This window comes from Eleginops maclovinus, chromosome 10 (genome assembly GCF_036324505.1).
Source record: "Eleginops maclovinus isolate JMC-PN-2008 ecotype Puerto Natales chromosome 10, JC_Emac_rtc_rv5, whole genome shotgun sequence".
In the NCBI taxonomy this organism is placed as follows: domain Eukaryota; kingdom Metazoa; phylum Chordata; class Actinopteri; order Perciformes; family Eleginopidae; genus Eleginops; species Eleginops maclovinus.
The window spans coordinates 9407327-9418936 of NC_086358.1; the positions used below are offsets into that span (position 1 = coordinate 9407327).

At 38.4% G+C, this 11610-nt stretch overlaps 1 protein-coding gene across 1 annotated transcript; it reads left to right on the top strand.

The window, feature by feature from the left end:
• Positions 1 to 660: 660 nt before the first annotated feature.
• On the top strand, positions 661 to 3061 carry LOC134871363 (large ribosomal subunit protein eL19). Its single transcript, XM_063894120.1, has 6 exons — positions 661 to 752; positions 1843 to 1940; positions 2041 to 2163; positions 2376 to 2496; positions 2616 to 2726; positions 2866 to 3061. The coding sequence occupies exons 1-6, from the start codon at positions 748 to 750 to the stop codon at positions 2990 to 2992; spliced, it is 585 nt and encodes a 194-aa protein (XP_063750190.1). The 5' UTR covers positions 661 to 747; the 3' UTR covers positions 2993 to 3061.
• The last annotated feature ends 8549 nt before the right edge of the window (positions 3062 to 11610 follow it).

Consider the following 11610-nt stretch of genomic DNA (forward strand, 5'->3'; position numbering starts at 1 on the left):
TTATTTATTGTACTCGAATATGCACATTTCTACTTTAACTTCCTATATTTTCATTTTTTATCGGATATTTTCCTTGAACTTATTATGTTTTAATAAAAATATATGTATTTAATTTTTATTACACATTCCTACTTTTACTTCTTATGTTTATATACATCATTTTTATTCTATTTTATTGTATCTGTTATTGGACATTTTACTTTAACTTATTATGTTTATATAAATATTTGTATTATTCTTATTTATACTGCTAGTACTATGAATATTTCTATTCTACTTCGTTTTATCTCTGTTAAGTTTTATTCTTAAATAAAGAGCAACCGTCCAAAGTTGCATAGGGATAAATAAAGTATTCTGATTACATAGTTAAAACATTGTAGAGTAAGTAACACCAACACAAAGAACAGACGTTTTAGAAACTACATTCCTTAAAGCATGGACAGAGTGCGTACCCCAGTGGTCAGATGTACACATTACAGTTTATGGAGCGTACCACTGTGCTACGGTGGGGGGGATCTATTAATACACTCAATGTATCTTCAGAAATATATTAAACCATAGATATAACATCAAATATCACAATTTTGAATTATATTTGAATAAATACGGTCACTATCCCTCATCAGTTGCTTTATTTCCGATGTATTTGAAACTGCCGCAGTTGAGTTCCCCCGTGACGTTATTTAAAATGGGAGGCTCTGGCTCGTTCTATTTCCTTCGTCCCTACTTACCAAGCTAGCTGCAGCCATGAGGTAAGCCAGACATTTAACATTTAACAATGTCTTTCCCTCATAAACAAAAAATGTACAGGAATTTTAAGAGTGTTATTGTTATGCAAGACGAGAGGGATTAATTGAACCCTGTCTGACTTTGATTAAAGTCGCCTATTTCTAGCGGAATACATGTAGCATGGGGCCTACGTTTGTGAGCTAACTAGTTAGCTACATTAACCAAGAAATGACACATGAACTTTAACACGAAAGGCATATGGCATAATCTACTGGCATGTAATGCCGTTTTTAAACGTTGGTCGATAGAAAATGTGCATTAAATGAAATAAACTAGCATAGTTGCTCTTTTCCTATGCCACGCTAGCGGTGGGTCCTTACTGTTCTTTATACATCCACGGTCTCACATTTTCCTGATGGATAAATTCAGAATTGTCTTGTGAGGCACTTTCCAAATGTCGTGAGAGCCCTATGGGTCTCCCATTTTAATAAAATAGAAAATCCTCAATATCCTCACGTGAATTATTGTCTGCCTCCTATTAATCCAGACGAACAAATTAGTCAGGTGACCAAATATTACACCACCTTTTTAATGAAGCAGTCATCCTGTTGGTTCGTGTGACTGGCACATTTTTCCTTCAAAGTAATACACTTTAATTTGTTTAGAGGAAAATGGCATGTTGAGCACAATCTGATAAGGTCAAGAGAATTGTTTTATGCAAAATCACATGGAGGGCTGAATAACACTTTAGTAAAATTAGGAACTTCCACTCACTGTTAGTTCAATGCATTTGGCAAAGAGCACTTGTCAGTTTATGATAAAGCACTAACAAATATTTACTTTAGTATTAGCCTATTGATAACAGTTATGTGGTGTTTCATTGTTTTTGTTTTTTTTCTCAAGGTGCCTTTATTTGTAATCTGGTTCTAGGTCCATTTTCCATTTACTTTGGTTGGCAGCAATGTTTCTGTGTATTTACCATTTCAGTCAGTACAATAACACATAGATCACCTCCCCTGCTTAGTGTTTTGTACAAGAAGTTCTAAAAGTCAAACGACAAAGATGAACCACAAATACTTGCTCTAATACAAATCCCCCCCCCCCTTTTCTCAGGCTCCAGAAACGCTTGGCGTCCAGCGTCTTACGCTGTGGCAAGAAGAAGGTGTGGCTGGACCCAAATGAGACCAATGAGATTGCCAACGCAAATTCTCGTGAGTTGTATACTTTGCATTTGAAAGCTCTCCTCTTTTAGATTTGTGTGCTCTGGGCACAAAAGGCCAGCATCTTTATTTCAATGTTTTTGTTCCACAGGCCAGCAGATCCGAAAACTGGTGAAGGATGGACTAATCATCAGAAAACCTGTGACGGTTCATTCACGTGCTCGTTGCCGCAAGAACACATTGGCACGCCGCAAGGGACGTCACATGGGTTATGGTGGGTAATCTCCTTTCCTTATGTCGTAAAAATGCATCAATTTGATTTGCTTTTACAGACTCTGGGATTTTATCACTGAATCCAGTGATGGCGTTGAGTTCAGTAGTCTCACAGTGGACAATATGAAAGTGGATGTCTCGTTTATTTTCTTGTTGATATAAACATGATCTGTTCCACTCCAATATATTAAATAACCATTTTCCTCTGCTCAGGCAAGAGAAAGGGAACAGCCAATGCCCGTATGCCAGAGAAGCTGTCATGGATGCGCCGCATGAGAATCCTGCGTCGTCTTCTCCGTCGCTACAGGGAGTCCAAGAAAATTGACAGGCACATGTAAGTGTGAAGTCCTTTCCTGGTGAAAAAGCCAGTAGAGTTTTAAGTCTAATCAGGAAGGGAAGAAGCAAGTTGTTTTGAGGTGCTCTGAATATCTTTTTTTCTTCCTGTTCCTCTAGGTACCACAGTCTCTATCTCAGAGCCAAGGGTAATGTCTTCAAAAACAAGCGCATCCTGATGGAGCACATCCACAAGCTGAAGGCAGACAAGGCTCGCAAGAAGCTTCTCTCGTAAGTTGCTGTTTTGGTTTGATGTTGTTTTTTTAAGATAATTTCCTTGGCATAGCTGGCACATTTTTAAGCTTGATCTCTTTGAAAGTATGTTAAAAAAATGTTTTACTTACCAATCCATTTCTCTTTACCTATCCAGTGACCAGGCTGAGGCTCGCCGCTCCAAGACAAAGGAGGCCCGCAAGCGCAGAGAAGAACGTCTCCTGGCCAAGAAAGAAGAGATGATCAAGAGCTTCGCAAAGGAGGAAGAAACTGCAAAGAAATGAATCCAAACTGATAGTTTTTCATGTCGGGATTCCCATTTTTCTTGCGAATAAATTTGGAAAAAATAGTAATTGTTTGGTGAGTGTCTTTCTTTTGTTGGTGCTTAAAATTACATCATGTAAGGAGACGCAAAGTGTAGTACTTTTTAATCTGTAGGGTAGTGCAGTGATCTTGCCTCCAAGCAGTGAATTTAGTCAGGCTGATGGTTGAAGAGATTTTCATTTTCCCAGAATGAGTTTAACCTCATAGTTTAAACTTTACTGAATGAGGTGGTAGAGACCTTCCCACTTGATAAGGTAATTTACTATTAGAAGTTTCAGCCTTTATATTTCAGAGAAACGTTTGTATTGTCATTTGTATGCCTAAGACTCATTCTTGTGTGTTCTCATCCACCAACAGGTGGCACCATAGCATCCGTTTCTCACTTGTCGTGCTGTTCAAATGATAAAATACCTGCAGATTTTAATATGGGCTCAAATTATAATTCTACAGTCTTCCTAGAGGCTTCATCAGCTGCATGAATGTCATTTCATCTAATTTGAGTTCTGTAACCACCCCAGCAGGCTGTTGGCATCAGAGGAGCAGTTAAATATATAACTAACTCTTGGCAATGTGTATTAACCACTTTGAGGTCAGCTTGACTCCTCAGTGTAGACCTTAGTTTGTCCATTGCTGACATACCGCAGAACCCATACAATTGGTAAACTACCCAAGTCTCATTTAGAAATCACGCAGCTAATAAATAATTTCTCTACCTCACTTCTCCTCAAAGGGAGTGACAAAGCCACACTTACCAATGGCCATGCTTCAGCTCACAGCCACATTAAACCTGAGCTGCAGACGCTCCAATCGTCAAGTCATTTTCGCTTCCTGCTCAGACCTTGAAGGATTCCTCGGTGCGTGCTCCCTGGAGAAGGTGTGACTGAAGTGTTTGCAGATGCTGCTGCCTGCTAACCAGGACCGACAGGCTGCTGTGCGCATAAGTCTGTGGCTAGGAGAAAGGAGATTAGGGGGATTCAAAGCAGATGATATTCAGCAGTTCAGACCTCAAAATGACTTTGGATAAGACCTGCAATAATAAGCAGACTTAATGATAAGTTGAACAATAGAAAAATAATCAACAAATACATTAAAGGTAATTCCTTAGTAAAAAATGTGAAGAATAGCCTTTTCCTTAGCCTCTCAAATATGGAAATATCCTGTTACTATAATTTAAACTGAAAACCTTGGACATCACTTTCAACTATAGGAAAAACATTTCCCCCTTTTTTTTTTTAAAGACAATAACGATTGTTTAATTTTCTAGGAAATAATCCTTAGATCAATCGTATAGCTTTGGAGTAGAAAATCCAGCGTTGAACCTTCATTTTCCTTCACAACCTTTCTGGAGAGCTCACTTATGTTATAAAACATCTTAAGACCATGTTGTAATAGCTTCTGTTAGTGGATCATGCACCATCACGCATAAACAGCTGACAGGCGAGCTTTAGGAGGAAAACATACTTGAGGAGCTGGAATAAAGCCTCACACCGCATTCCGCATCTGCTTACCATGACATCCTAATTTCCTTTTGTTACACCATAATGAAAATATATTTAAATGTATGTCATCATTAGAAAAATGGATCTGCAATGTATATAAAGACAACACTATCTATTTATATAAAATCTCCAGAGAGATGTCATAAGGATTGCTGAAGGGGAAAACAGGTTTTGTGCAGCGGGGCCATTTTTGTAGCTTGGTTAATGTATTTCTTCATTACAAGGAGGCACTCTTATTTCCTGAAGCATGAGCCTTAATGGGATTAGATAAGGAGGGGAATATGAGATGAAATGAAGCAGCACTTTTTATTACAGTTGGCCCTTCAACCCAGGAAAAGTGACATCAAAGAGTTCAACAGATCTCAAATAGCAATTGAGATGAGGAGATAAATGTAATTAAAGGGAAATTGTTTTTAGAAATATTAAAGAGTTATCTAACATCTAAAAGCATTAACCTGCAGTTGGCAATTTGGTGACCCCGTTTGCATCGAGTATTGAGCTGTTTGTCTTCTTCGGTGGTGTAATTAGGTATCAAGAGACCTTTATGGATTTACAGAGGTCTTCGAGGATGGATTGATAAATGTAATGTGCATGGGATAAAGATGTAATCCTAACCTGACAACACAACCACATGCCTATAGCAACACTATTACCCTCACTATGATTTCCTCTCTTTGGATTCACTACTGTTTTTGTGTTGTTTTTCTTGTGTAGCACAACATGGATGCATTTCACTCTTCAGATGACAATAACCGATCCACAAATATGTAACCTAATTGCTTTGGTATAAATATGGAGATATATTCCATGAAGCATGGGAAGGCCTATGCAGGCTTCACTCTGCCTCTCATGTTTTCATTCTTTCAGGGTGATTGAAAGAGGGATTAATAGAGCTCCATGATAGAGATCACAGATCCATGGGATCAGACAGTGCTGTCAGATGGTGTTCGGATAGACGCCTCAGCCCTTTCAGGTCTTGCGCTTTTACACATCACACATCCAGGCACTGCTCTGTAGAAAGAGACATAATTAATCAAGTCAATCACAATGTATATGGAGTGTGCTGGTTCAAACAAGGGAAATATTATTAGATTTTCTTCCAATCAGAGATTTAAATTGGCAGCTATTTGTTCAAAGCACATTTGATTCAACCTCATCGTCTTTGCTCCTACATTCTCTGGTGTAATTTACACTGATAGTTTTACCATTATGCAAGCACTTCTACAACTTCTCATTATATTATATTCTCAAATTAATAAGTGTTGATCAAGGTTAAAACATTCTGAACTCCTGTACAGTCCCAAGCCAAGTCAGGTGAAATCAAATCAAGCGCAGCAAACTAGGAACTCAAACCGCATTCGATAGACAGGAGTTATTTGTCAAAAGTGCCATTGCAATGTCTTTCAAACTTGTTCAAAGGGTGTAGCATGGGCTGAGTAAGAACCCATTACATTTTGGGGTGGATTAGAATCAAGGGTTGAATGGAGACATTATTTTCAGATGATGGAAACAACCTTGGCGAAGGTCTTCCCTCTTACTTCAAATCATCGTGATTTGCAAGGTATATTTGTTTGGATGCAACCTGGCTGTTCTACTGACACTGACATGGCGCGACATGCCCCCTACCATCCGACTTGGCTCAGGAAATTGCATTTAACACTATGATTTCACTCCTAAAGGTTGTTAAAGCAGGTACAAATACACTTGTCAGTTATGATTTGTAAATGTACTGTCTCAGCTAACAGTGAGAGCAGACAGCTTAACAGCAAACCAAGCACAATTAATTGATACAGCTACAGTATGGGGAAGTGGCAGATACAGCAGTAAACAAAATGCTTTTATTAATATTAAATGAGTCAGCTTTGCTCATTCATCAATAACTGATTAAATGCTGGGAAAATCTGTAATCTGCTGCATGATCAGATGATTCATTGTCACACTTTGAACAGAAAAGTGTGCTTCATTTAAATAATATATTCAGTGTTAGTTTGGAATAAGCAGGAGGAATTGTGATTGAAGTGATTTTCTTCCCCAAATCCAGCAGTGACCATTCCTGACAGTTAGCCCCTCTACCGTTACACTCTTTTGAGAGTGCATGTAACAGAAGAAAAAATGACATATTGTATACAAGGAAACGACAATCAGATGCAGTTTGAACTATGAACACAACAAGGATGTAGAGCCTCTGAGAGAGAAGTCGAACAGAAACATGTTCAGTGTATATCATCACGCTGAGGTGACAGTAGGGTCATGGGTAAAAAAGTAACAATTGAAAATAACATAACTTTGTTGTGTACAGGATGTTCAGAACAGCTCAAGATTTATAAAAGTTAAAAGTTATTCAGGCTGGAGATGCATGTGTCCTTGCTTTGGATGTAGTCACATTTTGTAATTCCACGTTATGCAGTGCAGACAGCTTTAACACTGTGTTCTAATTCAACTAAGGGAATAGAAAATAGCTGTCCCACTATTTCACTGTGTTCATCTTTCCGTCATCCTCTACCCTCTTTCTCAAAAGCTTGCACTTTCCTTTGTAAAAACAAACCAAGCAAGGCGAGACCTAGCCTATTACCCACTCGTTTCCTGTCTTGCTGATTCTTCAGTATGCTGAATGTTCCTTTTTTCTACTCACCGCCCGAGTCAAAACAGAGATGTTGACTCGGGCGGTGAGTAGAAAAAGTAGCATTGGCTGATAGCAAGCAAATCATCCTTGGCAAAACAGAACAGCCCCAATTATCCTCTTATCCCTGCGCCTTGGAGGCAGAAGACCCAAAGTCTGTGACACACTTCAAATTGAATAGATTAGTTTAGCCTCTTCACACCAGGACATTTCAGAGCATCCTTTGTGGAAATATGACCAAATTGAGGATTTGAATGAATTGAGCCTAAACAAAAGACTGCTGGAAAGTGAAATGTGTCTGTAATATATATTTATATATGGGCATGAGAAAAGAGCTGAAGCAGAGTAGTTAAAAAATTAATGTCTTCACATCCACAAATGCAGCATAATATGAGCCTTGGGGAGGGAGAGTGCAAAGAAACCCTGTCCCATGGATTTCAAATCCTTTTCTTAGCGACTTAATGGATTGTGAAGTTTGCTTTCAAGATTTTAGAGCATGTTGGATTGGGAAAGCATTTAAAGAGAGTGAAGGCTGAGTCTGGGAGGTGAGGCGTAAAGCAGACCTGTGGCAATACACTCTTTCATCAAGTTAGCCTCAGAAGAAACACACTACTGTAGAAATCTGAGAAAGCAAAAGACCATCTGTTGAGTCTTCAGTTGTCTTCAGTTTCTTGTGTGTTACTGTGCCTTTTGGGTCATACCATTTTCAACTATATTGGTAGTGAATTAGGAAAAACCTTTAAGGAAATTCATTTTCCCACCTTAAGCATGAAATCCCCTCATTTTAAGGCATTCATTTCTAACTAAAAGTATTTTTTAACTTTTTTTTGCCAATAGAAGCTAACTTGTTTTTTTTTATATAGCTAAGACAACAGAACCTCATGGCATTAAGACATTTAAACATTTGGTTTTTTTATACAATTGTTTGATCTGTTGAGCCTGGCAATCCTATTCTGAAAACAAAAAATAATGATATATAGGTTGGGTAAGAAAAGATACTGAAACCTGCCTTTCTCCATTTTCCAGAAGACTATTTGTGATGCTCCTAGCTGATGACACATGGTTTGTTCCATTATTTTAGGGGGTAAAATGGTATGGCTTGAACATTTCAATTACTTTTTTTATTTAAATAACTTAGACAAACCAATACAATATTTCATTTGGTTTTGCAAAGATATGTGGTTGTTTTTTGATAATGAATGCTTTAAACTACATGTTACATATAAAGGCCTCTTAATCATGATTATGTTCGCTAACAGCTACAATATATCATCCACATACGGGTGGTACAGTAATGTGTGGCAGATTGAATAATGTGTAACTACAAAGCGGTATGTAACTAGGAAACCAGGACAAAGTGACGAAAAGAGTGTGTTTACCCAATAATTAAGGAGACAGAAAGTGTCTTCAGACTGTGTGACTAATGCAAAGCAGATCGGTGTGGAGGTAAAGCATCGGTAGTCCTGCAGTCATCAGCAAACATGAACACTAATGTTTTTAACCTTCTTATTCTGAATGAAAGCAAGCTGGGAAATCCATTTGAAAACACTCCTGTCCATTCAGGATCCACGTCCCCATAATCTTTTCCTTTAATCGTACTGCTTGACCTTTCTTGATTTTCATTTTGCGGCCGAGTCAAGAGGCCAACATAAACACTACAGCAACATAATGGCAAAAGTTTAAAGATGGAGAGGAAAAACATGGAGTGGTGTCTGATGAAAGGGTCTGTAGGGTTAAGTGCTGCAAGGGTTTAATCTTGTTGCGGTGTGGAGTTGTGAAGTGAAAGCAGGTGTGGAGGTGGGCTGTGTCTGCAAGACTGTACCTTAGTGGTGTGTTTTCATTAGATGTCATGGGTTTAATCCAGAGAAACATCTGTGGTCACCCATCTGTCCAAGTTCCTTTGCAGAAAATCCCTTCAGTTAATTAGGTTTAGACACAGTGATAGTTACATTACAACCATAAAAGTGATAATTTCCCTCTAAAACCTCTGCAAGATTTTAAATAGCAACTTACATTCCCCCTTTTTCTAATGTTTTGAAGATGTAACTTTAAATGTAATGATTTAAATGACTGTCTACTTATGAGTTGGAGAGGGTCAGTTCAAGGTTATGGGCCCAATGATCGGATGCTTTAATTTGTTGGATAAATGCTGTTATCTTCATGATTAAAATAAGTGCTTGTTGTTATGATTGCCATGGTGTAATAAAACCAAAATAACATGAATCCAAGCACTAGTGCAAAACAACTTCAGATACGACCTTGTAGGATGAGCGGTGTATTTCTGATTTAACAGGTCATTTTGTAAAGTAGTGTGATATGTGGTAAAGTACAGGAGCCGGCCAATTCTGTTGGCTTAAGAGCTGAATTGGCAGTGACACATCAACAGTTTCAAAGTCACAAGATAGTCATTTTATATTTTATAATTTATAAAAAAAATAATGAAGCATGCTAGATACACATCACTTTGTATTATTTCGATATTTATTTAATGTTCTCCAACAAATCTGTCAATTATGTCCATTCTGAAAGGGTCAAATATGCATTTCTAATTTACACAAAATATATGTTCATTAATTAATGATTAAAACTCTCTTGATTTATTTTTATTTGTGTTTGAGAATAAGCAGAAATCACCCTGGGTCTCCCCTGAAATACTCGTTAGAAATCCTCAAATCTACCGTTCCCAGTGTTGCACGCTTCAAAGAGAGCTTTAATGTGTTCACCCCAGGGCCTATTTTCTCCATCCTGCCCAACCTCTAAGATCAACTCAGAGGTGTGCTGACTTTTCACTGTTCAGACTGGAACTCGATGCACCGCCGTTCACCTCTGGACTGTGCCGCTCACTCCTGTCACAGAGACAATGTCTGTGCAAGCAGCATCCTGGGGAAGCGGAGGTAAGCCTCGGAGCAGGGAGATGAGACCATGCATTAAACATGCCGTCTCCGTGTACCTTCTTCATTTTTAATGGTCCAGTCGGCCGGGTTTCTGGAAGAATGTAAACGCGACTTGGACCTGAGGACGATGGCAACATTAGACAGGGAGGAGGAAAAAATAACACTAGATTTAGATAAGATTAGATACAATTTTTGATCAAAAATTGGGAATTTGAATTCAGGTATCAAAAGGCTGTGGCTTAAGCAACAAGTGTTGATATTCTGAACAATGAAATGAGTTCCTCTGGTTTGGCATTTCACATGCAGCTGTGAGTAGGTTTAATCACTTTTTCTAAAAGTGTGGACTAAAACTGACGTCTTAAACAATATGGTGATTACAGCTAGTTTAAGCTACAGCTGAAAAATGCATCACATTTCTCTACCTTTTATTTCTGCAGGTATAGATGCAGGAAGGCAGGTGCAGGTCTACGTTAAAGTTCAGGAATCAGAATCTCAAAAGATAACATCGCAACTTAGAGGTTCTGACAAAATATGAGTAGAAAAGGGACGGGTATTTTGTAGGGTTGACAAGTGAAAGTGGAAACAGGTGAGCATGGGGATGAGGAAGTCAGGTTACAGCTGGAAAAATTGGAATAAATTAGTACATCTAGTATACAGGTGAGAATTGTTATTAACATTTTCGGGAAAATGACACTAGAAGGAGGAACAGTGATGAAGAAAGTGCAACCATGTCTGCCCATAATGAAACCACATCCTCCTTCATTCTCAATTACGTTTTGTGAGACACATTTTCCTCCTGATTATGGTCTTATAGGTGATTTTGAAATATGTTGCATTTACAGCTTGCTTTTGCGTGTCCTAAACTCAATCTCCAACCCTTACAGGTAAAACCATAGTGTACTGTAGAAGCTAGATCTAAACTCAGTATGCATTCACATAATGACACTGGAAATCATGAGCTGACTAAAAGAAGCACATTTTACAAAGATTTAAGGAAGCTTCCATAAACCATGAATAGTCTGGGTTGCATAAACTAAGGCAGGATATTCATATTTCAAGTCTTCTATAGATGTGTGTGTAATCCTGTCACATACACCTTTTCAAACAGACAGTAAGATGAAGTGAGGCGTAGGAGATCATTTTTATTTTCCTGATGCAGGGGTCTGTAAGGTGTTTTTTTCTTTGCGTCTGACAAGCACCAGAACGCTTTATTTCAATCTGAAAGCGCTTTACTCATCCTCCTGCCTGCCTATATAATCAAGTGCTATTTCAAGCACAGATTTTCTTCCAGAATTTGCATTGTTGCTATATTCCTGCTCCTTGTTAACGCCCTTTTGCTGTAATCATCACCCCTGTGAGTTTGTTCAGCAGCTGATGCTCAGTTTTAAAGGATGCAGAAAAGTGAGTGTGAGAATTATAGGGCAGTAGCAAATCGCACATTTAATGAGCCATTTTACTTCGTTTTCTGAGGCAGGCTGAAATGCACCTGACCAGGTTCTTTCCTACTCTTGGTTAGTAGCTCCAAAGAAAACACTTCAGTTTCTTGTCATGATGTTGATGGATTT

Coding starts and splice junctions, on each gene's coding strand:
- LOC134871363 (XM_063894120.1), top strand. Junction 2,497..2,615: donor AAGAAAATTGACAGGCACAT/GTAAGTGTGAAG, acceptor CTGTTCCTCTAG/GTACCACAGTCTCTATCTCA. Junction 2,727..2,865: donor GCTCGCAAGAAGCTTCTCTC/GTAAGTTGCTGT, acceptor TTACCTATCCAG/TGACCAGGCTGAGGCTCGCC.